At 43.7% G+C, this 26,593-nt stretch overlaps 1 protein-coding gene across 1 annotated transcript in view; it reads left to right on the forward strand.

Annotated features, from left to right (window-relative positions):
* nrde2 (NRDE-2, necessary for RNA interference, domain containing) overlaps window positions 1-26,593 on the forward strand; it is a 63,745-nt gene that overhangs the window by 25,991 nt on the left and 11,161 nt on the right. The window contains exons 7-9 of the mRNA XM_078562028.1: window positions 2,688-2,821; window positions 18,529-18,652; window positions 23,373-23,545. Coding sequence (XP_078418154.1) covers window positions 2,688-2,821; window positions 18,529-18,652; window positions 23,373-23,545 — 431 coding nt within the window. The remainder of the gene's footprint in view (window positions 1-2,687; window positions 2,822-18,528; window positions 18,653-23,372; window positions 23,546-26,593) is intronic.

Consider the following 26,593-nt stretch of genomic DNA (forward strand, 5'->3'; position numbering starts at 1 on the left):
CTTTTCTTTGAAACAGTGTCATGGAACCTTTTATGTTCACCTGAGAGAGCAGACAGGGCCTCAGTGTAACATCGTGTGGGACATAGGAACAAAATGGGACCGCTTTTTAGCCCCTCAGCCCTGTTCCGCCAATCATGGCTGAGTTGTGACCTAACTCCATATACCCAGCCTTGTGCCCTATCCTTTGATAAGTCGAGATGACAAAAATCTATCAATCCCAGATTTAAAATGTTTAGTTGATCTAGCATCAGTTGCCTTTTATGGCAGTGATTTTCAAACTTTTACCATCTCCTGAGTGCAGAAATGTTTATTGACTTGACTCCTGAAAGTCCTGGCTCGAATTTTTAGATGATGCCCCATGGTCCCCATAGTAGATTCCTCAACCAACATAAATAGTTTCGCCCTCGCTCTCCCTCTCCCCCCTCTCTCCCCCATCTCTCTCTCTCTCTTCCCTCTGCCCCCCCCTCTAACCCTTCTCTCTCCCCCCTCTTAAATTACAGGAAATACAACCCTAGTTTATGTAATCTCTGCTCGTAATTTTTAACCTTTGGACTCCAGGCACCATTCTGGTAAACCTACTGCACTCCCTGTAAGTTGGAGGTACCCGGCTCACAGTACTCCAGGGCTTTGTATAGTTGAAGCATAACTTCTCCCCTTGCTCCTGTAAAGCGACTTTGAACCTTTTTTGACATTAAAGGTGCTATATAAATATGGTGTTGTTTTCTGTTCCTTTAAATATAAAGACCAGCCTTCTGTTAGCCCCTCTGATTATTTTGTATTCCTGTTCATCGTATTTTAATGGCCTAATATACCCAGACACTTCCAAGACTCTTTGGACCTTCACTGTTTCCAGTTGTTCACCATGTAGAAAGTACCCTATTCTATCCTTTTTAGGCCCAAAGTGAACAAATTCACATTTGCCCACATTGAAATCCATTTGCCACGTTTTTGCCCACTCATGTAATCTATCAATATCTATTTTTTACTCCTACCTATATTGCTTAAAATGGCATCTATCTTTGTGACATCAGCTATCTTGGATATATAGCTTTCTATCCCGTCATTTACGTTATTAATAAATATAGCAAATAGTTGAAGCCCCAATATGATCCTCCCAAGACACCACTAGTCATGTTGGCTAATCAGAGTACCTGCCTGTTACCCCTAATCTTTGTCTCCTACCACTCGACTAGGTTAATAATTTACCTTCAATTTGATGAGATTCAAGTTTAGCTAACAGTTTCTCATGAAGAACTTTATCAAAAGCCTTCTGGAAGTCCACATAAATAATATCCATAGATATTTTCTTGCCCAATACTTTAGCCCCTCTTCAAAAAATTCGGTCAAATTTGTCAGACATGACCCGCTCTTTATGAATCCATGCTGGCTCACTCTGATCGGGTGAATGTTTTTAAGGTGTTCAGTGACCACGTTCTTGTTTATAGACACTCTATAGATGACACCTGTGACGGTACATTACTGCCCTGGAGTGTCAGCATTGATTTTATGCTTGTGTTTATGAATCTACAATATATTGACTCAGAATCAAGAGTGCCACCCAGTGTACAAAGGCTGGCAAGTAGCCTAGTGACCATGCCATGTCTCTCACTACAGTTTTAACAGTCTGCACTTGGTATTGGAAAACAACAACAACAACTTGTGTTTGAATGGCACTTTTAATGTAATAAAGCGACCCAAGGTGCTTCACCAGAGCATTATGAAGCTGAATTTGACATTGAACCCCTTAAGGTGTTGCAGGTACAGTGTCTGAAAACTGGCAACATGGGGACTGAGTCTGTGCCGGATTTTGGATCTTGCTGGTTTTGGGGTCGGGCAGTTCAGGCCAGGTCATGTAGAGTGTTAAGGGTGTTTTTCAAGTAAGGATGGCAAAGGGCAATTATGAAAGAACTAGAGACAATGCTGCAAGATAAGCCAGGAAATTCTTTGGAGCTGCTTCAGGTCTGTCAGTGTTACTCTATGGGAGGCGTGGCAGAGGCTCTGTTTATGCATTTACATAGGGTTCTCCCTTCACTTCAACAAAGTGTTGGAGGTGGAGTGGGAGCAGCTCCAAGGAATTTCCCAGCCTTACACTTAGACCGAAGATGTCGGTGAGGAGGGAAAGTCAGGTGATGGCAGCTTAAAAAAAAACGTCTGGCTTTTGCACGTGGCCGGTTTTCGGACAGCTGGATTTGAGGCACTGTATCTGTATTAGGGAAGATGACCAAAAGCTTAGCGAAAGAGATGGGGTTTAGGGGTCTCTTAAAGGAGGAGGGAGAAGTTTAGGGTGGGAATTCCAGATCTTGGGATCTGGACAGCTGATGACATGGCCACCAATGATGGAGGGAAGGAAATCCTAGATGTGTAAGAGACCGGAATTCGATGAGTGCAGATATCATGGAGGGTTGTGGGGCTCTGTGGAGATTACGGAGAGAGGAAGAGCCTTCCTTACTAGCTAGACCCCTACCTCCATGACTTGTAACTTTGCTTCTCTCTTTCTAATTCCCGCTCTTAATTTCCCATTGACCACTCACCGCCCTCACCCATTGCAAAATGTCCTGAGATCCATTTGTGTGTGGGAGGCGACTGTATAAATACAAGTTGTTCAGGTTTTTTATTTTTTTTTTAAACTTGTCTCTCGTTGTTTTGCTGGATTCGGTTCTTAAATTCTCTTGTGCTCTTTCTCACAGCAATTTTCCTGCAGCAGTGTCATTTCCTGCGACAGACTGGCCATTCAGAGAAAGCCATTGCCCTCTTCCAGGCTCTCATTGACTTCACCTTCTTCAAACCTGACAGTGTTGCTGGCCTGATAACCAAGGCACAGGTAAAGGCAGCCCTTCCTCACCGGCTTTACGCATTCACTCACAGCCTTGCGGTTTCATTACACATTAAGTCAGGTCATCTGATAATTCAGTTGCTAAATGCAGCTCTCTAGTGCGTTACTTAGCCATACATTGGCTAACTAATAGAAGACAGAGTTGGGATATGGGGGCCATTTTCAGGATGGTAACCTGTAACTAGTGGAGTGCCACAGGAATCAGTGCTGGGGCCACAATTATTTACAATATATGTTAATGACTTAGATGAGGGAAGTGAATGTACAATTGCCAAATTTGCAGATGATGCAAAAATAGGTGGGAAGGCAAGTGGTGAGGATGACGCAAGGAGTCTACAGAGGGATACAGACAGGTTAAGTAAGTGGGCAAAAAGTGGCAGATGAAATATAATGTGGGAAAATGTGAGGTTATGCACTTTGGCAGGAAGAATAGAGGAGCTGAATATGACTTAAATGTAGAAAGACTGCAGAAAGCTGCAGCACAGAGGGATTTTGGAGTCTTTGTGCATGAATCCCAAAAAGCTAACATACAAGTTCAGCAGGTAATAGGGAAGGCAAATGGAATGATGGCCTTTATTTCAAAGGGAACGGAGTATAAAAATAGGGAAGTCTTGCTAATACTATACAAGGCTCTAGTTAGACCACACCTAGAATACTGTGAACAATTTTGGTCCCCTTATCTAAGGAAAGATATACTGGCATTGGAGGCAGTCCAGAGAAGGTTCACTAGGTTGATTCTGGGTATGGAGGGATTTTCTTATGAGGAGAGGTTGAGTAGGTTGGGCCTGTACTCATTGGAGTTTAGAAGAATGAGAGGTGACCTTATTGAAACATATAAGATTCTTAGGGGGCTTGACAGGGTAGATACTGAGAGGTTGTTTCCCCTTGTGGGAGAGTCTAGGACCAGAGGGCATAATCTCAGAGTAAGGGGTTGCCCATTTAAAACAGAGATGAGGAGGAATTTCTTCTCTGAGGGTAGTGAATCTGTGGAATTCTTTACCGCAGAGGGCTGTAGAGGCTGGGTCATTAAGTATATTCAAGGCTGAGATAGACAGATTTTTAATCAGTAAGGGAATTGAGGGTTATGGGGAAAAGGCAGGAAATTGGAGTTGAGGATTATCAGATCAGCCATGATCTCGTTGAATGGTGGAACAGACTCGATGGGCCGAATGGCCTACTTGTGCTCCTATGTCTTATGGTCTTACAATGATACTGAATGATCCCTGGCCTGTGCTGAGGTTGCTCACCTCAGTCGGGTTTGTTGACAATTTGCCATTGTTACCCCAGGACTAAGAGGAGGGATAAACCATCCATAAATCCCATTCCCAGTTTTTGGCTGCCCACCCACACTGAAATGCGGGTGTGAAGCCATCAGAAGACCAGATCAGCTTCCACTCTTGCTGCCCCTCCCCTGTACCGTTGGTGGAGAGTGCCACCTCTTGTCATCCAGTCTCTCCGACAGTTCACCCCTGTGGAACTGTACCTCAATGTGTAACGCGTCTTCAGTGACGAGGCAAAAATTGTAAAAATTTTTACCCAAGGTGGGGACTAGCATAAAAAGTTTATATCAAGTTTGGTTGGTTTAGTCAGGTGTTCTGGTAAAATTCTCAAGTCAGCTTTCCATTGCCAATCTTACATCTTCTCTGCTTAAGTGCGTCACAAGCTCTATATATGTGTTTGCTTGGCACTGGTAAAACCATATTTATTATATCTAACATAAATGCCTTGCAACAGAGACCAAAGAGGCCACTTGGCAAGGTTAGTCATTTTTTAATTATGTTCTTTACAGTCTAAATTTTTGTCCAATTTATGCCCTTGTGAAGCTCCTTGGGATGTTCTAAAGGTGCTATATAAATGCAAGTTGTTGAATATTTTGTAAATAATGGTTAGACTTTTGGAACTTTCCTGCCACCCCAGCCTTACCCTAGATTATTTAAGCCCTCGTAGTGCATCTAATTTCCCAAGTTTTGCCTCGTGACTTAGATAAGGTTTGAGGGATGATCTTGAACAAGTAAGCAGAAAAGCCTATTTGGTAATTGCCCTTATTTATTGGACTATTCCTCACCTCCTTGAAGTCCAGGAAATTTCAGTCTTCCAAAGCAGGAGTACACCAGATGATATGCCATTTAAAATGTGGCAAAAATGCTGTAAATAAATGATAAGCAAGTGAATAATCTAACAGCGATTGTAGTGAACTTCAAATTATATTGCACCTTTCATGACCTCAGGACATGCCTAAGCAAGTAGTCATTGTTGTAGATGCTGCAGCTAATTTGTGCACAACAAGGTCCCAAAAACAGCAGTCTCTTTTGGTGGTGTTGGTTTGAGGGATTAAAAATTGACCAGGAAGAACTCTTTAAAATAGTGCCATTTGATTTTCCATGCCCATCTGAGAGAACAGACTAGGCCGTGACAAAAATCACAGAGGAATGGAGATAACCTTGGCGGAATTTTGATTTGTTCTCTGTAGCCCAAGGATGCTCAGGCCCATGGTGGACGTGCTCCAGCCAGGACTAGCTGCCTCTCCATGATGTGCCTTTACCAATGAGGTGTTTGAAGGAAAAAAGGGATTTGACACGGTAGAGATGAATGACTCTCTCTCTCTCTCTCTCTCGCACGTTGATTTTTCAGTGCACTATTGAGGGAGTGCTGCACCCTCTGAGTTGTTGTCTTTGGGCGAGACATTGAACTGAGTTGAGATCGCAAGTTAAATTAAGGGGAAAAATTTACCTCTAACAGAAATTTAGTTGATTGAAGAGAAACTCCCCTTTTATACTGATGGGTTGTTTCTGTAGTTTAATTGAACTCATTGTCAGCCTTGGTTCAGTGGTTAGCCTCTGAGGTCATTCTTCTCTGAGTCAAAAGGTTGCGGGTTCAAGTCCCGGCCCAGAGACTTAATAGATAGTCAACTATGAAGAGAGCTGCAGGCTTTCTCCGTTAGTGTTAGAAATTGCTCCATCACTATTTCCCTGACATGTCCTCTCCGCACAATGTTAATTCAAGGCAGCAACATCCCAACCTATTGTCATTTAATTAGAAGCCCCAGTATATCTGTTCCTCCTTCTCTTTCCTTTCCTCCTGGTATCCCACCTCTCATCCTGCCCCCTCTCTCTTTCTGATGTGTAATCTCTTGTTTCTTTTACCATCACCAATCCCTTTTAAAATCTTTGCCTGGCACCCACTTAGCACCAAAGATCTCCCACTGATGTTGAACAACTGATGTTGCAATATGTGATAAAATATTACTAAGAACATTGAGGAGAATTATAGAGGAAAAAAATGCTGCACAAGTATATCTGAAGACCATGAGTCTCTTAGACCCTGTAAACACAGAATGGCAATGTGCAATATTCAGTAGTGATCTCAAAATTTACCTTAGCCGTGCTGTCCTCTCTGACGTTTCTCATGTTTAGAAAGGCTCCCTTGATACTTTACAGCACCAGATTCCTGCTATCACTTTTTGAGGCTAAAGTTCTCAAAGTTGTTGGCACTCCATTATACCTCCTATTTTGGTCTGTTCTTTGACTATGACAGGCTTCGCTGAATTGAATCTGAACTGAAGCCTTGGGCCTTGCTCAGCCCAGTGTGAAAGTAGTACTGACATTCCCCCAGTTGGGACCAAATTAAAATTCAAACTGGGTTCCAAAGACGACATGAGGCCCTGACATGCAAGTGTAAAGGAGGACCCCTGCCAGTCTTGGAATGAGGTGACAATGAAAGATTTTATATTTGGAGGGATTTGAGTTTCAAAGAGGTGTAAGAACAATGGAACTTGAGATAAAAGGAGGAAAAAGGTATTTTAGAGTTACTGTAAAGAGCCTAGGGGTTGGCTGTTGGTGGTTGGCTGTGAGGAAGGTCTCTTGGAAACAGCTCTAGGCTGGGAGAAGGTGCAGTTTGAATCAGCCACCCAGTCATGCCAGAAAAGTCTTAGGCTGCAAGAAGCAGTGTTGTTTTGAAGTCTTGGATTTCCACAGCAGAGTGGAAGAGAGTTTAAGGTTGTGTGGTATGCCTTTAGTAAAACTACAGCAGTTTACCTTGGGTAATATTACTGGATCTTTATAGTTAAACATCTGGAAGGAAGTGTTGCCTGGAAGGTGTTTACTTGTGGGTCTGACCAAGTAGAGAGTCTTTTGGAGGAATGTTTTGTAAGACTAGTTTTAATTGTGTAACTGTAATCCTGCGTGCTTATGTTTTCTTCTTGTTAATAAAACTTTTACTTTTAATTTTTAAAATCCCAAAAGTGTTACTGGACTCCTTGCTGCTGAGCTCAGTACGTTTTCTTCTGGTTTTCAGAATACAAAAAAAAACGGTATGGTTTGGTTTGCTCAGCAATTAACATCATCTCTGGTCGTAACACAAATTCATTTCCTCAAATTCAACAGTAACTATACTTATAATGTGCTTTGGGGCATCCTGATATGCTATGTAAATGCAATTTATCTGCCTTGAGGAATAGGGAGGACAAAATCTACCCAGCAAAAATTTGAGACAGGTTCCTGATCGATATCTAGTGATCCCCTGCTGTAAAAGCAGAGTTTACGACTTTGTCCTCAATCCCTTACACATTCACTGTTTCTGCCACTGCCACAATAAGGCTGCAGTGTCTAACGTCTACAGGGTGCATTGCAGCACTCATGACAGAGTCTTTGGCACCTCCCAAACCTGTAACCTCTATGACCTTTAAAAGGGCAAAAGCATGGGAACACCACTACTCTGCAAGTTCCCCTCCAAGCCACTCACCATCCTGGCTTGGAAATATATCGGCCGTTCCTTCACTGTCGGTGGGTCAAGATCCTGAAACTCCCTCCCTCACAGCGCTGTGGGCGTACCTACACCACATGGACTGCAGCGGCTCAAGAGGGTGGCTCACCACCACCTTCTCCAGGGCAATTAGAAATGGGCAACAAATGCTGGTCCTGCCAGCGACATCCACATCCTAGTGGATGAATTAATAAAAAGAAACTACCCTTGATGAAATAGCCTGCAGACACTCAGCATGTCAGCTCAGATATGAAGAATGGGTTCCATAAAGCCACACCACAGGAGGAGAGAGAGAAGAGTATTTCAGTTGATGGGGGAGGGGGTGGCAAATTGATTAAGGCACCAGCATATGTCTGCGGGACTCCGCGGTTATTGTGACTGTGTTGGCTGCAGACTAGACATGCAGCAGGTTGACAATTTAAGTGGCGTATTTTAAATTGCGACAGCTGAGCATTTGATATAGAGAGCTGACTCTGTAAAGCTACACCAGCAATCTTCTATCATTTCTGGATTAGCGCTGCTGGATATCTGCAGTGCAGTGCCAGCCTCCTATTAGTATGTACTGTGTGTGACTGATTAAATCAACAACAGCAGTACCCAATAGTGTCCTGTGGATACCTTTTGAAACCTCAAGATAACTAAGAATTAAGAATGTGATACATTTTATTTTACTGCTGGTTTTGATTGAAATGCTGAAGACTGGAAAAGACTCAACTGGCGAGAGATAGACCAGGAGCGCCCCCCAGTGGTTTTACAAAGAAACGCTCTCTGCAGGATTTGAAGCAGCAAAGTCTTTCTGCAAGTCTGGATGGGTGGTGCTGAATGCAGACAGCACTATCGAGCATTGGTGCAGATTTTCCTGATCCTGCACCAGAGCTAGCCGCTGCCTGTGAAAGAGCCCGCCATTAGTGGGATGGACACCGCTGTGATGGGTTGTTCCCACACCCCTCCCCTTCACCAAGAAATCTAATAGCCCCAAGTATAGAAAGAGGAGCATCAGCAGCAATTTGCATTTATTAAGTGTATTTAAATAGTAAATCCTCGCCAGACTCTTCTCAGGAGCATTATCAAACAAAATTTGACACCAGGCCACATAAAGAGATGTTAGAACTTAAAGTTTGGTTGTAGAGGTAGGTTTTAATAAGCATCTTAATTGAGGAGAGGGTGATGGAGATGTTTAGGGAGGGAATTCTAGACCTTAGGGCCCAGGCAGCTGAAAACACAACCTGTGATGGTGAAGAGATTTAAAATTGTGGATGCACAAGAAGCTAAAATTGGAGGATCTGAGTTCTGGGGCTGGAGGAGATTGCAGGGATAGAGAGCGGCAAGGCCATTCAGTGAGTGAATGGAACATGGTGCAAATTAAGAGATAAGCAGCAGAGTTCTGGATGAGCACACATCTATGGAGGGTGGAAGGTAAGCATTGGGAATAGTCAAGGCTGGAGGCAACACAAGCATCAATTCGATTATCTTTTATGTTCTTTAGTATATTTGTTACCATCAAAGGATTTCTACTGAATTTAATTATTTAATAGGCTTGCTGTTTGAAATTAATATGTGTTCGTCGATGTACAAACAGGAGAGCTATTCACGTGTATTTTGGTTCAGTAGGCTATACACTTGCCACTGAGTCAGAAGGTCATGGGTTCAATTTCCATTCCAGAGACCTGAGTACAAAAATCTAAGCTGTTGCTCCCAGTGCTGCGCGGTCAGAGGTGTCATATTTCAGATGAGATGCTAAACGAGGCCTCGTCTGCTCTTGTGTGTGGATGTAAAAGATCCCACGGCACTATGCTGAATAAGAGCAGAGGAGTTCTCCCTGGTGCCTGGTACAATATTTATCCCTCGATGATCACTGAGAAAAGATGATATTATTATAAAATTGCTGTTTGTGGGAAACTTGTGTGCAAATTGAATGCTGCAATTTCTACATTATCGCAGTGGCTGCAGTTTCAGAAGTGCTTCATTGGCTGTAAAGGGCTTTGGCATGCTCTGAGGTCATGAAAGGTGCTGAAGAAATGGAAGTTCTTGTTTTCTCTCCCAAAGGCCAGTGTTCCTCTCTGCACTGAGGCACTGTCTCAGTTGAGCGTTAAGTGCTCCAAGTCTTGGTGCAGTGCTCATTCCTCAAGAGCCATGAGTTGTTTGTGCTTTTATCAAGTGTGCGATTTATCCATTTATATTGCCTTTCGCCCATCTTTGTCAGCAGAAGGGCTTTAGGGATGCCAGGACCAATAAGCATCTAATAAAGGTGCATGTCTTTTTTTAAAAGATTCCCTTGATGTCCTTTATGTATACTTGCCTCTGTGTTGTGAGAGAGTTGTGAGTTTGAGCCCTGCACCAGGACTTGGATGCATAACCCTTGGCCAATATTCTGCTGCAGCGCTGAGTGGCCAGTGTGCCATTCTTCTGAAGAATGAAAATCCTTGCATTTAGGTAGCACCTCAGACATTCCAAAGCGCTTTACAGCCGATGAAATACTTTGTTTACTTATCTCGATTTGGAGCAGTGTTAAGAGTGCTATAGATAAAAACAAAAAGCTAAAAGCTACTGCGGATGCTGGAAATCCAAAACAAAAACAGAATTACCTGGAAAAACTCAGCAGGTCTGGCAGCATCGGCGGAGAAGAAATCAGTTAACGTTTCGAGCCTTCATGGCCCTTCGGCAGAACTGAAGCATAGTTAGAAGAAGGGAGAAATATAAATTGGTTTAAGGTGGGGGGGGGTGGCAGAGACACATTGAGGGTGTGGTGATTGTGGAGATGAGCAGATAATCAAAAGATGTCACAGACAAAAGGGTCAAAGAGGTGTCGAAGGTGGTGACATTTGTCTGAGAAAAGTGCTAATTAAGAATGGAAGACAGGATATTCAAAGTACAGCTCTAGTGGGGGTGGGGTGGAAAGACTAACAAGGTTTTAGTTTAGATTTAAAAATAATGGAAATAGGTGGGGAAAGAAGAATCTATATAAATTATTGAAAAAAAAAGGTGGGGGGTGGGGAAAGAAATGGGGTGGGGATGGGGGGAGGGGGAGTTTAAGATCTAAAGTTGTTGAATTCAATATTCAGCCCGGAAGAGCCTAGGCACTTTATAGCCTTCCGGGCTGAATATTGAATTCAACAACTTTAGATCTTAAACTCCCCCTCCCCCCATCCCCACCCCGTTTCTTTCCCCCCCCCACCTTTTTTTTTCAATAATTTATATAGATTCTTCTTTCCCCACCTATTTCCATTATTTTTAAATCTAAACTAAAACCTTGTTAGTCTTTCCACCCCACCCCCACTAGAGCTGTACTTTGAATATCCTGTCTTCCATTCTTAATTAGCACTTTTCTCAGACAAATGTCACCACCTTCGACACCTCTTTGACCCTTTTGTCTGTGACATCTTTTGATTATCTGCTCATCTCCACAATCACCACACCCTCAATGTGTCTCCCCCCAACCCACCTTAAACCAATTTATATTTCTCCCTTCTTCTAACTATGCTTCAGTTCTGCCGAAGGGCCATGAAGGCTCGAAACGTTAACTGATTTCTTCTCCGCCGATGCTGCCAGACCTGCTGAGTTTTTCCAGGTAATTCTGTTTTTGTTTAAGAGTGCTATAGTTGGACTCAGTGCCCCCAGGCTAGTGAGGAAGAATGAGCTAGGGTTTGTCACGCCTGATCAGTAATTACTGCCACCACCCCCTGCCCTTGCCCACTGGTATGAGTTAACTAAGTTAACTTGGATCGAATAGCCTGCTGGGCATGTAATTGAAAGAGGGCCATGTGGGTGAGGACACCAGCGAGAGCCAATACCTTCAGGATAGCCTGGGTTAGAGAATCTCACTGACTTAAGTTGCTTGTCCTTTGTTAAAGAAATTTTCAAAAAAACACCTTTGAGCAAATAGGTGCATGTAGAACTGTTGTGTACTTACACAACATCACAATGCATCTACTGACGCATGTCAAAGCACTTCTTTATGTAAGAAATTACTTTGAACAGCCAAATAGTGTTTGAATTAAGTGTAATTCGTGGCGTAATTATTACCAGACCACTTCATTCCAATCTGTCGTGGTCCATTTTCCAGACTATAGGAATTGTTGGGTAAAGGCAGAGCCAATGGAGAGTAGCACTCAAAGGGGGTGCTGGTTGGGGAATCAACTCTTGCCATCTCTGGGTGAGAACCTGGCTCCCCACTGGCAGTGTTGGATCACTAACTTTGACTTTTCAGGCAGATCCAGGAAAAGATTAAAACTGTTAGAAATATTCAGAATGATGGATGTATATCTTTGTGTATAATTAGAATATCAGTTTACAGAACCAGAAGATTACAGTGCAAAAGATGACCATTCAGCTCATTATCTCTATGCCATCATTTTGCCATAGCAATTTGAAATTCATACCAGTGCCCTGAATTTTCCCCTTTTGAAATAGTTACATACTCTTCCCATAACACACACTCACACTTGGATTCTCATTCATCTATTCACACTTGCTGTCAGCTTTCCATTAACCAAACTCTCTGCTGGTTGGAGTCATAACTAACACAAAGAAAGATGGTTATGGTTGTTGGAAGCCAATAATCTCAGCCCCAGGACATTGCTGCAGGATGTTGTTCCTCAGGGTAGTGTCTTGGGCCCAACCATCTACAACGAGTTCATCAATGATCTTCCCTCCATCATAGGTCAGAAGAGCAGGATTTGGTGTTGATTTCAGTGTTTGGTATTGTTCACAACTCCTCAGATCCTGAAGCAATCTGTGTCCACATGCAGCAAGACCTGGATAACATTCAGACTTCGGCTAAGTGCCAGGCAGTGACCATCTCCAAAAGCAAATACAGCCATCTCCCTTTGACGTTCAATGCCAATATCATTGCTGAGTGCCCAACTATCAGCATCCTGGGGATTAGCATTGACCAGAAATTGAACTAGACCAGCCATGTAAATACTGTGGCTCCAAAAGCAGATCAGAGGCTGAGAATTCTGTGGCGATTAACGTGCCTCCTCACTCTCCGAAGCCTGACAAGACGCAAGTTAGGAGTGTGATTGGAATATTCCCCACTTGCCTGAATGGGTGCAGCTCCAGCAACACTCCAGAAGTTTGACACCACCCAGAACAAAGCAGCCCACTTGATCGGCACCCTATCCACCACCTTAAACATTCGCTCCCTCCACCACTGATGCACAGTGTGTACTATATGCAAGATGCACTGCAGCAGCCTGCAAGGTTTCTTCACAGCACCTTCCGAACCTGCAACCTCTACCACCTAGAAAGAAAAGAGCACCAGACGCATGGAAAGACATGCAGCAGCAAGTTCCCGTCCAAACCACACTCCATCCTGACTTGGAACTATATTGCTGTTCCTTTACTGTCACTGCATCAAAAACCTGGAACTCCATTTTAAACACGGCGAGTGTACCTACACCACATGGGCTGCAGCAGTTCAAGAAGGAGGCTCACCACCACCTTCTCAACGGCAATTAGGGATGGACAATAAATGCTGGCCTAGCCAGCAATGATGAAAGAATTTTAAAAAAGCTATGAATTCCTATATCCAGATTTATGATGGAAACTGCCTATGACATTGTAATGGAATCAAGGAAAACAGAACATAGATGAGTAAATTAGAGTTGGCAGTGACTTAGTAAAACTGGGGTGGTTGTGACTTAATAACTTTACTGCAGGACTGTAAGCAAAATGTGCTGGGCTAGATAGGCTTCATAAAGTGTGGTAAAATGTGGGACCTGACAACATTGGAGAATGTCGATCCATATTTTTATACAGGTATTTTTTAGGATAGTGTTGACCACAGGTTGTGCTGGCAGGATCTTGGTGTGAAATTTCTCCTCTTTTTTTAAAAAGTGGCATTATTAATTGGGATTGAACCACCCTTGTCAAACGGCCCATCAAAGAAAGCAAGAACTTTCGCTTATGTAGCATCTTTCACAACCTCAACATCCCAAGGTGCTTTACGTCCAATGTAACGTAGTCACTGAAATAACGTAGGAAATACAGTAGCTAATTTGTGCACAGCAAGCTCCCACAAGCAGCAATATGATAATGAACGGATAATCCATCTCTAGTGCTGCTAGTTGACGGGTAAATATTGGTCAGGACATCAGGGAGAGCCCCCCCACCACCCCTCTCCTCTTAGGCATAGTGCTGTGAGACCTTTTACATTCACCTGAGAGAGCAGAATGGGCCTTGGTTTAACATCTTTAAGGGGATACTCCTAGCTATGCCTATTTTTAGCAAAGAGCCATAAGAGAGCCTGTTGAGATCAATTTTCTACTGGTAACTTAAACTTCCTCTTGGATTTGTTGCTCTACCGCAGTATGACAGTGCAATACAGAAGTGTAATTGCTTCTGGTTAATTGTATTGATTTCCATGGGTTAAGGATGGGCCAGTAATACACACTGCCAGTAGTTTCTTTGCTGTACTTGGTGACAGGATACAAATTGCAGGGACTTGAGAAACTATCAAATGGATTAGATGTTTTTTTTCCTGCCAGCACAAGGTGACATATTACTTCCCCGTGCAAATAATACAAATTACTGTTTTTTAATACAAGCTTGATATTGAAGACTCAGAAATCATAGTGGTTTTTGTTCTCCATTAGTTTCCTTTTATCGTTCAGTTTTGCATTAATACAGAGATGCTCAAAACTCAGTATATTTACGGTTATTGTTGTAATGATCAAATTACTCATTCACAGTCCATTGGACAGTGGGGACCCTTCCTGATAGTGTTGGGGCCATTGGAATACAGCCCGTTGGGCAGGTAGGGATCTTTTGTGGGGCTACTATTGGGCAGGAAGAGACCCTCCAGTTCCTCGCTCAGCCAGTCTTTCCTTAGTGTCATTGCCTAGCGCTGGATAGAAATCAGGAGGGAGAACCCTGGCTGATAGTTCCCCATCCTAGGTTTGCTAATACTTGTAACAGCTCTACCTCTGACCTGGCTGAAAATGGCTTAGAGCAGCAGGTTTGCACTGGCTCGTTGACACGTTGCGCTGCTAATTTTCCTGTGTGCATACCCTTCTGTGTTAATTTCCTACCTGCTGGCCTTAATGAACCCTAACTTTTATCTTGGGTGTCAGCCTTGGCTCAGTGGCTAGCTCTTACTGCTGAACCAGAGCATCATGGGTTCAAGTCCCATTCCAGAGATTTGAAGTCGCAACTCTAGACTGACACTCCTACTGAGGGAGTGATGCACTATCAGATGAGACAGTAAACCGAAGCTCAAGAGAGAGTGAATGTAAAACATCCGATATCACTATTTATTGGTGAAAAAAGAGACATGTTGAGGCTTTTTGTCTGGCACTCTTCAGGACACTTGGCAAGAATACCAATATGGGGGAAGACAATAATTTATACTGTATGTGAAGAGAATGCTGACTGGTTGCCAAGTGGGTAGTGGCATTGCCATGGAGAATGCACCAGTGATGGTGACTGGCAGTTAATTGCTAAGCAGTGTTTGAAATTTAACCAGGCAGCTTGTCCTGATTGGTCAAGGCATCACCTTGAGGAATGAATCAACGAAGAGCTGTCACTTATTTTGTTTAGCTGAAACAGGTGCAATGTGTGTACATGCTCTTTCAGTCTGCAAAGAACAGGGCCCCGTGCATCAAGTTTATATGGTCCCAAAGACTGACCGATCATATCAAAAAGCATGTTCCAGCCACTGTTCGCAACAGGCAAGATACAGACCATATTCAACCAGCCCGTGCTTGCAAAACTCAAAACACAGTATCCAGTATTAGATGTGATTCTGCGATTGAACAACACTTGCTAAATAATCCTAAGTGTGCTAAGAATTATGCTGATAACCAATTTAAGATTGTCAGTCGGGCTCGCAGTGTGGCACATTTGTGTGTACCGGAACCTACAGATATTAATACACAGGGCCCTGTTCACTGCAGACAGAAAGATCATGTACACACATTGCGCCTGTTTCAGCTAAACAAGTGACAGCCATTCGCTGACTCATTCCTCAGGCCAATGTCTTGACCAACCAGGGTCAAGCTGCCTGGTTTAAATTTCAAACAATGCTTGGCAGTTAACTGTCAGTCACCATCACTGGTGCATTCTCCATGGCAATGCCTCTACTGATCAGAGCCCACTTGCCAACCAGTCAGCATTCGCTTCACATACAGTATAAATTGTTGTCTTCCCCCCTATTGGTATTCTTGCAAAGTGTCCTGAAGAGTGCCAGACGAAAAGCTTTGACATATATCTCTCTTTTTCAGCAATACTCAAATTCTGTACGACCAAATGACTGTAGCACTGTTTCAAAGAAGAGTAGGAGAGTTCTCACTGGTTTCGTGTGAATATTTATCCCTCAACCAGCATCACTTAATTTATCACATTGCAGTTTGTGAAAGCTTGTTGTGTGTGAATTGTCTGCCGTATTTCCTACAGTAAAGCGCTTTGGGCCACCCTGAGGTCATGAAAGGTTCTATGTAAATGCAAGTTCTTTCTCTTTCCACTGATGGTAATTCATTACTGATCCACAAGAGGAATTGCAAAGTACGCAGGCACTTAATTGCAGTGACGTACTACATGAGAAATAAATTGATTTGAGAGTAAGGGTCTTAATGGCTGTGCCTCTGTTCAGTGGCTGTCAAGTGCCCAGCCCAGCATTGGTGTCAATCTGTCAACATCCCTGTGTGCTATTTGAGTTGTGGAACAGAGTTTTATCTAAGTGCTGAAGCACTATTTCCAAGCCCGCTTTAAAGCCTATCATCTGTAATGCCTTGCACCATTAATATAGTTCAAGTTGCAGGTTCCCTGTGGGGTTAATATTCATTGTGCTGTCAAGAAGATGGTACCATAATTAGTTTCAGAAGATTGATGCATTTTCTTCCTCATTTTTGTTAGATGCCCTCTTTCACATGTTCCCCACACCTAATGGAAATGACGTTAGATTTGACAGCAGATGGTATTGTAAAGCAGAAAATAGATCACAGTGACATTACCAGAACCCGTTTTGTAATCTGCACGTCAGGATTACTTGATTGATCCAATTCATTTCTTCGAAACTGTGCAGCTGCTTAAATGTCCTCCGTCTTCCCTTCACCTGGATCTTTCAAAACCCACCTGCCTCGGGGTCTGTCTTGGGCAGCTGGACAAATGGAGAACCTGGCTGACGGAACTCCAGAGATCCCTGGGCAGGGCTGGGTGCGAGAAAGAGACCAATGATCGGGGCTTGGGATCAAAGAGATAAGTTTTGCATGTCTACCTGAGGACGTGAACAAGAATTAGGAGGAAGCCATTTGGCTCCTCAAATCTGCTCCACCGTTCGATAAGATCATGGCTGATCTGACTGTGACCTCAACTCCACTTTCCTGTCTGCCCCCATAACCCTTCACTCCCTTGTTGATCACCAATCTATCCAATGCAGCCTTGAATATTTTCAATGAGTCAGCCTCGCTGCTCTCTGGGAAAGAGAATTCCACAGACTAACGATCCCGAGAGAAGAAAATTCTCATCTCCGTCTTAAATGGGCGACCCCTAATTTTTAAACTGTGCCTCGTAGTTCTAGACTCCCTACAAGGAGAAACATCCTCTCCGCATTCAAACATGTATTTGTAAACCACTGACAAAGCCTTTTAAACCCAAATCTGATGGTTTGCCAATAATATTGGTTCATCACAGGCAAGACAGCGGCCAACAAAGAAAGCCTTTGGCATTCAGGAGCAGCTTTACTTTGAGACTGCTATATTTGACAACCGCGACAATAGATTTTTATCTCATCTCATCTTCGCCGTGCTATTGGGCTTTTGCTGTTTTATTTTCCTTCTGATTTTCAATCTCTATATACTTTTATATGAAAAAAATCGCAGTTGCAGGTTGAGGGAAACTTGACATGAACAATTGAAGTCTCTGAAGGCTGAATCAGAATGGTTTCCATGAAAGCCATAAAATTAGATTGAGTGCAAAAGGCCACAGTCACCAGAGAAGCCGTTGTAAGCTGCAGGTGTACACCATGAACATCGAGGAGGGGAGGTTAGAGTCAGCAATTTCACCTTGTTTTCCATGGTCACCTCAAGTGCAATATATTTGAGAATTATCAGCTGTAAACTTATGTAAAGCACAACAGGTGACCAATTTTTAAATCAAAATCTTAACATTGCAGCCCATTGTTCATGAATGGAATCATTTTCACATTAGGTGTGGTTGCATTGTTAATGTGCCACTAACAGTGGTCAAGCTGTTTATGTGCAGCTCTTGTGTGATGGCCACTGCACTGCAGAAAGCAGCTGGCCACATTGCCATGAAGTTCTCGAGGCTCTGCTGCCCTCTACATCCACAACAGTTACCATTCTTCAATTCACGCTCTCTCTCTTTTTCTCTCTCTCTCTCTCTCTCCCGCCCCCCCACAACCCTTTGACTAGGCTGTGACCAACTCGGTGTTTGGTCAACAGAGAGAAAAATCCTGAAATGACACGAGAGAGGTTGGATACTGCAATGGGAGGGCTGTAGGTTCTCTCTAGTTGCATGATTGAGGATGGGCTGAATGGTCTTTCTCACCCATACCTGACTGGTGAAATCCTGAACATACCATAATACTACATGTCAAACTAACCATGCCACTGTCAGGGCTCAGTGAGGCAGACAATGAGCTACTCCATTGTGGATAATAATCCTAGTTCAGAGATGTGACATCTTGGGATCTTGTCATTTGTGTTCTGCTTTGGTTGGAAGGCTGCTCCTTTATCTTTTCCCTTTGTACCCTGTAAGTAGTGACTCATTCTCACATTAGGTCCGAGTGGACATTCCTCAACAGCACACCTGTTTAACTGCAGAGGTATTAGAGGCACTAAAGCCAGTACATCCCTGGTCTGTACGTCCTGAGTACAGCACTGGGTCTTGTACATAGCCTGCAGGGAGATTCTGGTTGCATTACTGATGGTTCTGAATTATCAATGACCGAGAGTCTGTGTGCATTTCCTGATCAGGTGGAATTCTTTGAGCCGTTCTGGGACAGCGACGAACCCCGGTTTGGAGAAGAAGGCGCAAGAGGCTGGAAGGCGTGGATGCGGCAGCAGGAAAAGGGTGGCTGGGTTGTCCTGAATGAGCAAGGTGAGCCACTTTCTGATGCCTCTTTGTTCCCTTTAATACTCAAGATTGAACTTTGCACTCCAGGGATGCTTGCCAACAGGCGCCCCACTCTGAAATTGTTCTCTTAACTTTCCAAACAACATTTTTTCATCAACAAACATCGCTTAAAAAAAAAACAAGCGGTCGTCCACCTTCTCTCTGTTAGAGGGACCTGCTGCGTTTGACCAGGTGTCATTAACCTAATTTCAAAAGTAATTCATTCTACATGAAGTTTTTGGAAAGTTTCCAAGAGGCCTGATAGGAATCCATATAAATATTTTTCTTAAATGTTTTTCCTTCCTTCCAACCCTTAACCTTTGTAATATTATTTTTTCCTTTCTCTCTCCCCCACCGACCCCCCACCTCTCAGTTCTCCTTCAGGACCTTATTGCCTTACTGGGGAACTGTTCCGTAGATGCCCGAGTCGTGAACTGCCTCACTCTTTTTAAGTAAAACTGGACACTACTGGGAGGTTCTTCCACCATTTAGCCGACTCCAATCTTGCCCTTGTCCAAGCTGGAAGCTAATCAGAAATAGTAACCCTGCCTGACACTTTGTCAGAGAATACACTGAGGCCTTGCCTGACGCTAGCTGACATTTATCAACTTAGCACAAGCTAAAAGCTGAGGCTTTTGTGGACTTTCCACTGTCATCATCAGGCACTCCTGTATAAGAAAGAAAGAAAGATTTACATAGAGAATTACATATTTATTGCCCGTCCCTAATTACCCTAAAGCAGGTGGTGGTTAGCCACTTACTTGAACCACTGCAGTCCATGTGGTGTAGGCACACCCACAGTGCTGTTAAGGAGGGAGTTCCAGGATTTTGACCCAGTGACAGTGAAGGAATGGCGATATATTTCCAAGTCAGGATGGTGAGTGGCTTGAAGGGGGAACTTATCAGCCCAAACCAGAACATTGTCCAGATCTTGCCATGTGCATGCACAGATTGCTTTAGTATCCGAGGAGCACTGAAGATTGTACAATCATCAGTGGATAACCCCACTTTATGATCAAGGGAAGTCTATTGATGAAGCAGCTGAAGGTGGTTTTGGTCTAGGATAGTACCCTGAAGAACTCCAGCAATATCCTGGTGCTGAGATGACCTCCAACAACCAAAACCATCTTCCTTTTGTATTAGGTATGATTTCAACCAGTGAAGATTTTTCCCCAGATTCCCACTGACCTCAATTTTCTTAGGGCTCCTTCATGCCACACTTCATTAAACGCTGCCTTGCTGAGGGTAAGTGAATACAAAAGTAGGGAGGTTATGCTTCAGTTGTACAGAGCACTGGTGAGACCACAGCTGGAGTATTGTGTACAGTATTTATCTCCTTAATTAAGGAAAGATGTAAATGTGTAAGAAGCAGTTCAGAGAAGGAATGGATGGGTTGTCTTATGAGGAAAGGTTGAACAAGTTAGGCTTGTATCCACGACTTCAGAAGAGTAAGAGGTGACCTCATCGAAACCTTTAAGATCCTGAAGGGTTTTGACAGAGTGGATGTGAAGAGGATGTTTCCTCTTGTGGTAGAATCTAAAACTAGGGGTCACGGTTTAAAAATAAAGCGTCGCCCATTTAAGACAGAGATGAGAAATTTTTTCTGAGGGTAGTGAGTCTTTGGGACTCTCTTCCTCAAAAGGAGGTGGAAGCAGAGGCTTTGAATATTTTTAAGGCAGAGCTAGATAGATTATTTATAAGCAAGGGGGTGAAAGGTTATTGGGGTAAGCAGGAGGTTACAATCAGATCAGCCATGATCTTATTGAATGGCAGAGCAAGCTTGAAGGGCTGAGTGATGGTCTCCTGCTCCTAGTTCATATGTTCCTATGTCAAGGACAGTCATTCTCATCTCCCCCCTGGAATTCGACTCTTTGTCCATTATTGGACTAAGCCTGTAATGATCTCTGAAGCAGAGTGGTCCTGGTGGAACCCAAACTGTGCATCAGTGAGCAGGTTATTGCTTTGGAAGTGCTGCTTGATAGCACTGTCAATGACACCTTCCATCACTATGCTGATGATCGAGAGTAGCCTGATCGGCTGGTAGTTGGCAGGATTGGATTTATTCTTTTTGTGGACAGGACATACCTAGACTGTTTTCCACATAGCTGGGTAGATTCCAGTATTGTAGCTGTACTGGAACAGCTTGGCTAGGGGTGCAGCAAGTTCTGGAGCACAAGCTTTCAATAACACAGCCAGGATGTTGTCAGGGTCTATAGCCTTTGTATCTAGTGCCTTCAGCTTACATTGACTCCTAGTTAAGCAGCGCCTCTATTTTAAAATTCTCATCCTTCCTTTCAAATCCTCCCTGTGTCTTATTTTCTCCAGCTCCACAACCCTCTGTGTTACCTGCACTCATTGAATTCTGGCCCCTTCAGCATCCCTGATTTTAATCGCTGCACCGTCGGCAGCTGTGCCTTCATTTGCCAAGGCCCTAAGCTCTGGAATTCATTCCCTAAACCTCGCTGACTCTCTAACCTCACTTTCTTCATTTAACATGCTCCTTAAAGCCCACTTCTTTGACCAAGCTTTTGGCTATTTGCCCCAATATCTCTGAAGAAGAGTCATACGGACTCGAAACGTTAACTCTGTCTTTCTCTCCACAGATGTTGTCAGACCTACTGAGTTTTTCCAGCATTTTTTGTTTTTGTTTCAGATTTCCAGCATCCGCAGTATTTTGCCTTTATCTTGCCCCAATATCTCCTTACCTGGCTCAGATTTCTAATTTTGCTTCTGTGAAGTACCTTGGGTTGTTTTACCACATTTAAAGGTGCTGTAAAAATGCAAGTTGTTGTCTTAAGAGCAGCTCCTATTGCACCATTGGAACTTTTCCATCGCTCGCACCAGTTACCCATGGTGTTTTTAAATGAGATTATCCAATACATGTCACATTAAGGGTTGCTTCTCACTGTGTGTCACGAGGAACTGGAATGAGGCGGCCACCCACACTTACTTTGTGCTGTTGGGGAGGGAACTTTCATCTCTTCACCTCCCCCACCCCAACCCAGTCTGTTGGGTTGGGGTTGAATGCAGGTGCCAGAGAGTTGCTATGGTCACCAGAGAAATATTGTGTTGTTTGAATTTGTCACCCAGTTCCCCCAAATCTAAAAGTTTGGATAGGAATTATCAGTAGCACAAAGCAGACAATCTAATTACCAGGTGTTTAATCACTGCTTTTGCTCCTGAAGTTTGCTTTTTAGTTGTGTAATGAGGAACGATAACAAAACAAATGCAGTCCAGGTTAACTCCTTGGCTGCACTGCAGTTATAGGTTTGCAAGTGTATTTTGATTCACATTATTCTTTAAGAGAAGTCTTAAACATGTTAAACCACATGTTTCCTAATGCAGTGAGCCAGAGATCCCTGTTTGTCTTCAGTTTGCAGCTGGCCAGTGCTTACAGGGGAGAGCCTCTGACATCACTCCACATCTGTATGGGGATGAGTGAAAGTCCTGCAGTTGTACAATGACCTTGAGTTGTCCCTGAACCAGCTCCCCCCCCCCACCACCCCCACCCCCACAATCTCTTTCCAACCAGAACCAAAGGGATCTTTGGACGGACAAGCATTGAACCATGGGAGAAACATTTCCACCCGCTGACCCTTCCACTCACTGGCCATGCTGCCAAAGGAATCCAGAGTGTTGCAAGAAAAGGAAAAGGCCATTCCGACTGACAAACCAGTTTCCCCCATTCAGTGAGATCGTGGCCGATGTGTCCTGACTCTCTTTACCCACCTTGATTCCTCGTTTAATGCCTTATGCAGCAAAAGTCAGAGATCACCAGGGGTGAATATTTGTTCGCTAGACTTCTGTGCACATTTAATTCTTAGCTAAGTGAGGGGACAGGGTTGAACAGTGCGTGTTAGTTTGAAAGCCTGTGTTGCTTCATAGACACCAGCTTCAGTCCGGTCCATGTGCCTGCATCGTCCTGGCAGCTGCAGCCCAGCTCCCTGTTGATGCGACTCCACCATTCAATCAGCTTCAGCATTCGGTGTTAATCCAAAAGTGGCACTTAAAGACCTGGGAAAAATCCCAAAAGGACACTGAGGCTATCAGAAATGGCCTTTACTGGCTCTTTGAAAGGGCTATCCCCTGGTCCTTCCCCATAGCCCTGCAGTTTTCTTCTGCAAGTATTTGTCCAATTTGCTTTTTAAAATTATTATTGAATCTGCTTCATCTGGAGCTAACAATTAGCTGTATTTAAAAAGTTTTCTCATTCTCTCCCCTCTGGTTGTTTTACCAATTAATGTCGGCCTTCTACTTACTTGACCCTTCTGCCTGTGTTTATCAATACTTCTGAAATTCTTCCTGATTTCAAATGTTTCTGTTAAATCTTTTATTAATCTGTTCTGCTGTGAGGAGAACCAGCTTCTCCAGTCTCTCCATGCAGCTGAAGTTCCACAACCCTGGAACCATTCCAGTGAATCCTCTCCAAGGCCTTGACCTCCTTCCTAAGCTGTGGAGCACAGAATTAAATACAATACTCCAGCGGGGACCTGCCCAGTGTTTGAAAACGTTTAGCATAATCTCCTTGCTTTTGTACTCTGTGCCTCTATTTAAAAAGCCAAGGATCCCATCAGCCTTTTTGACCTTTCTTAACTTCTCCTGCCACCTTGGAAGATTTCTGTGTGCAGACCACCTCCCCGCCTTTTCCTGTAGGCCTTGCTGTCCCTGCGCTCCCTCTAACATTGTATCATTTGACTTTGAATAGGTGATGACGAGGAGGAGGATGAAGATGGGGAAGAGGTCAGTGACAAGTCACTACCCAAGTGGCAGCTCTGGATACAGGTGGAGAGCGCCCGTGACTCCAAACACTGGTTGCCATGGCGAGCTGATAAGGCAAAGCGTCAGACTGAAGAGGACTGTGAGGATCCTGACAGACAGGTGAGCTGACCATTTGCACTCATGTCGGAACTCAGACCATTGGACGAAAAGTAGGAGGTTTGATCTACTGAGCATGCACGGTTTTCCCTTTGGCGCACTCTGCTTGGAGAGGGAGCTGCAAATGGAATCTGGGAGAGAGAATGCTCTGAAATTTCTTCCCAGCTTATAATTCCTCCCCCGCTCATATCCTGGGCTATTCCTATGATCTCCTGGCTGTGAATTTTTCTTTCTCAGACTAGTTTGGCATTGGACAGCTCTTTGTATTTCAGTTCCTGATTGGCCATTCGGCCAGAAGGCTCCGATTGGCTAATTGAGGATTCCAGAGACATGCTCAGTTTGAAGGCATTTTTGTGCGTGCGTCAGATTGGAGTTTTCTGTTTTGAAGAATTTGCTAGGTTTAAAAAGAAAGCACCTTTTAATGAACTGGATGGAAATTGCTCTGGAGCAAAAAAGGTTGGCAACTTTGACCTGAATGGTGCTGGTGATAGAAAATATTGGTGGTTACATGTTATTTTTATAGGAATTAAAGGGGGTAGAGTGAAAGACACAATGGGAAAGGGAGGAGGGGAAGTGGGAGGAGAGAGATGTAGAGTGGGAAAGGAGAGAGGACGGCAAAGGGGATAGAGTGAGAGATACTCTCTACCCCCTTTTCCCACGTTGCCTCTCCCTCTTTCTCCATTCCCATTCTGTCTATCTCTCTCTCCACCCTCCTCCCCGCACCTTTCCCACTCTGCGTCTCTTACTCTCCCCACTTCAACCTCTATAAAAATAACCAGTGTAAAAAAAAATTACCTCCAATTCTTTCACACATATTTTGCGTTCAAATCAAAGTTGCCAATTTATTTTTCAGAACGATTTCCATGCAGTTCAGTAAAAGGCGATTTCTTTTTAACCTCATTAGAACTGTCTAATATCAAACTGGTCTAGGAAAGAAAAATTTGCCTCCTGGCCAGACTCCTATCTTCCACCCTCCACCCATGTGAATATATTCTAAACTCCGCTGGCTGGATCCTAACTTGCACCAAGTCCTGTTCACCCATCATGGTTGCACTTGCTGACCTACACCAACTCCCGGCCTGGCAATGGCCTGATTTTAAAATTCTCATCCTTGTTTTCAAATCACACCAGGACTTTGACCCTCCTTATCTCTGTAACCTCCTCCAGCCCCACAGCCCCCTGAAATGTCTGTGCTCTTCCAATTCAGACCTCTTGCACATCTCTGATTTTAATTGCTCCATCGTTGGCAGCCATGCCTAGGGCCTCGACCCTTTCTAAGTCTCTCCGCCTCTGTCTCTTCATTTAAGATGCTCCTTAAAACCTACCTCTTTGAGCAAGCCTTTGATCACTTGTCCTAGTGTCTCCTTTTGTGGCTCGGTGTCAAATTTTGTTAAATTATGCCCTTGTGAAAGACCTTGGGATATTGTGTTAAAGACACCCTATGCAAATGCAAGTTGTTGTTAATCTGAGGGGTGTTGATTGATTTAGTGGAGTATTTAATTTTGTCATTGCAATCCGGATGTGAAAAAATGTATTTGTTTTTTGAATTGGATGAATATTTATTTTGAAGAGAAATAGAGCAGAAAGTCTTACTTTATTAAGCTGGGCCTGTTTTATAAGCGCAAGAGGCGGTGCAGTTCCCCTCGTCATCAAGACGATGACTGGGGTGTGCACAAATTACAAATTCTTACCTATGGGTCCTTGACTGAAATCTGCTTTGTTTAACCCTGACCAGTCCTGTGGCAAATGCTGCCTTGGTTCTCACAAGCCTGGAGCCAAAGTGTTTTAGTCAGAGCATTCACTCTGCTTAAATCCACATTAAAGGCCTGTTGCCATGGGAATGGGGAGATGCATTTGCCTGGATGTTGGCCTTTTGCATCTTGAATCTGGGTTTATATCCAACCAAGACTGATGGATTGAAAGTCTCCTGTTTGAAATCTATACCAGCGCTTCCCAAACAGATTCCCGGTGTGACCTCACTTTAATACCTCAGATTTTGTGAGACCCAGGGGTGGGGTAGCTTCAGCTGCTGAGCAGGAAGGTGAGGGTGGAGTTTAGCATTGGCGGGGATTGTTTAACCTTCAGGGTTTATATTTTTTTTTAAAAACCTACCTTTTCACAGACTTTTTTTTTGCTGCAGCAATCGGGCCTCAAAGATCTGTCCATTAGGCCACACCCACCAATAGAAAAAAAACGCGAGGATTTAAAGGGGCCACCTAGCTGTTAACATTCAGCCTGAGCTCCATGGCAGCCATTGCTAACTTGGAGCTCGCAACCTCAAAATCTCGTCTTCTCAACCCCAACTGGGAAGTCGCGACCCAGTTTGGGAAGCCCTGATCTAAACAACAAGCCCGGTATATATAATTATTTATAACTCAGCAACGGCATCCTCACCTCTGAATCAAAATGTTGTGGATTTGAACCCCACTCCAGCACAGAATCGAGTCTGACACTTCAGTGAGTGAGAAAGAAAAGTTCACATTTATACAGCGTCTCTCATGACCTCCGTTTCCAAAGTGCCATACAGTGAATGAGGCACTTGGAGTGTGGTCACTCTTGTAATGTAGGAAGCCCAGCAGCTCCCACAAACAGTAATTTGACAATGACCAGATAATCTGTTTTTGTTTTAAGGATTTTGGTTGGACAGGGCACCAGAGAGAATCCCTCCTGCTGTGACGGCACCTCCGACATTGCAGCACTCCCTCAGTACTGTACTGGAATATCAGCTTAGATTTTGTGCTCAAACCCCTGGAGTGGGACTTAAACAGCACCAATTTGCATTTATATCACTTCTTTTAATATAATAACATGTCCCTCAATGCTTCACATGAGTGTTATCAAACAAAATTTGACAGACTTGCATAAGGAGAGATTAGATGAAAGGGGGTAGGTTTTGAGGAATGTTTTGAAGGAGAAGAGAGAGATCGAGACGCATCTGGATTTAGGGAGAAAATTCCAGAGCTTGGGGCCTGGGCAACTGAAGCTAGAGTCACCAGTCGGTGGAACATTTAAAATCTGGGGCGCGCAAGAGGCCAGAATTGGAGGCTTGCC

This window comes from Cetorhinus maximus, chromosome 18, assembly GCF_964194155.1.
Source record: "Cetorhinus maximus chromosome 18, sCetMax3.hap1.1, whole genome shotgun sequence".
Taxonomy (NCBI): Eukaryota; Metazoa; Chordata; class Chondrichthyes; order Lamniformes; family Cetorhinidae; genus Cetorhinus; species Cetorhinus maximus.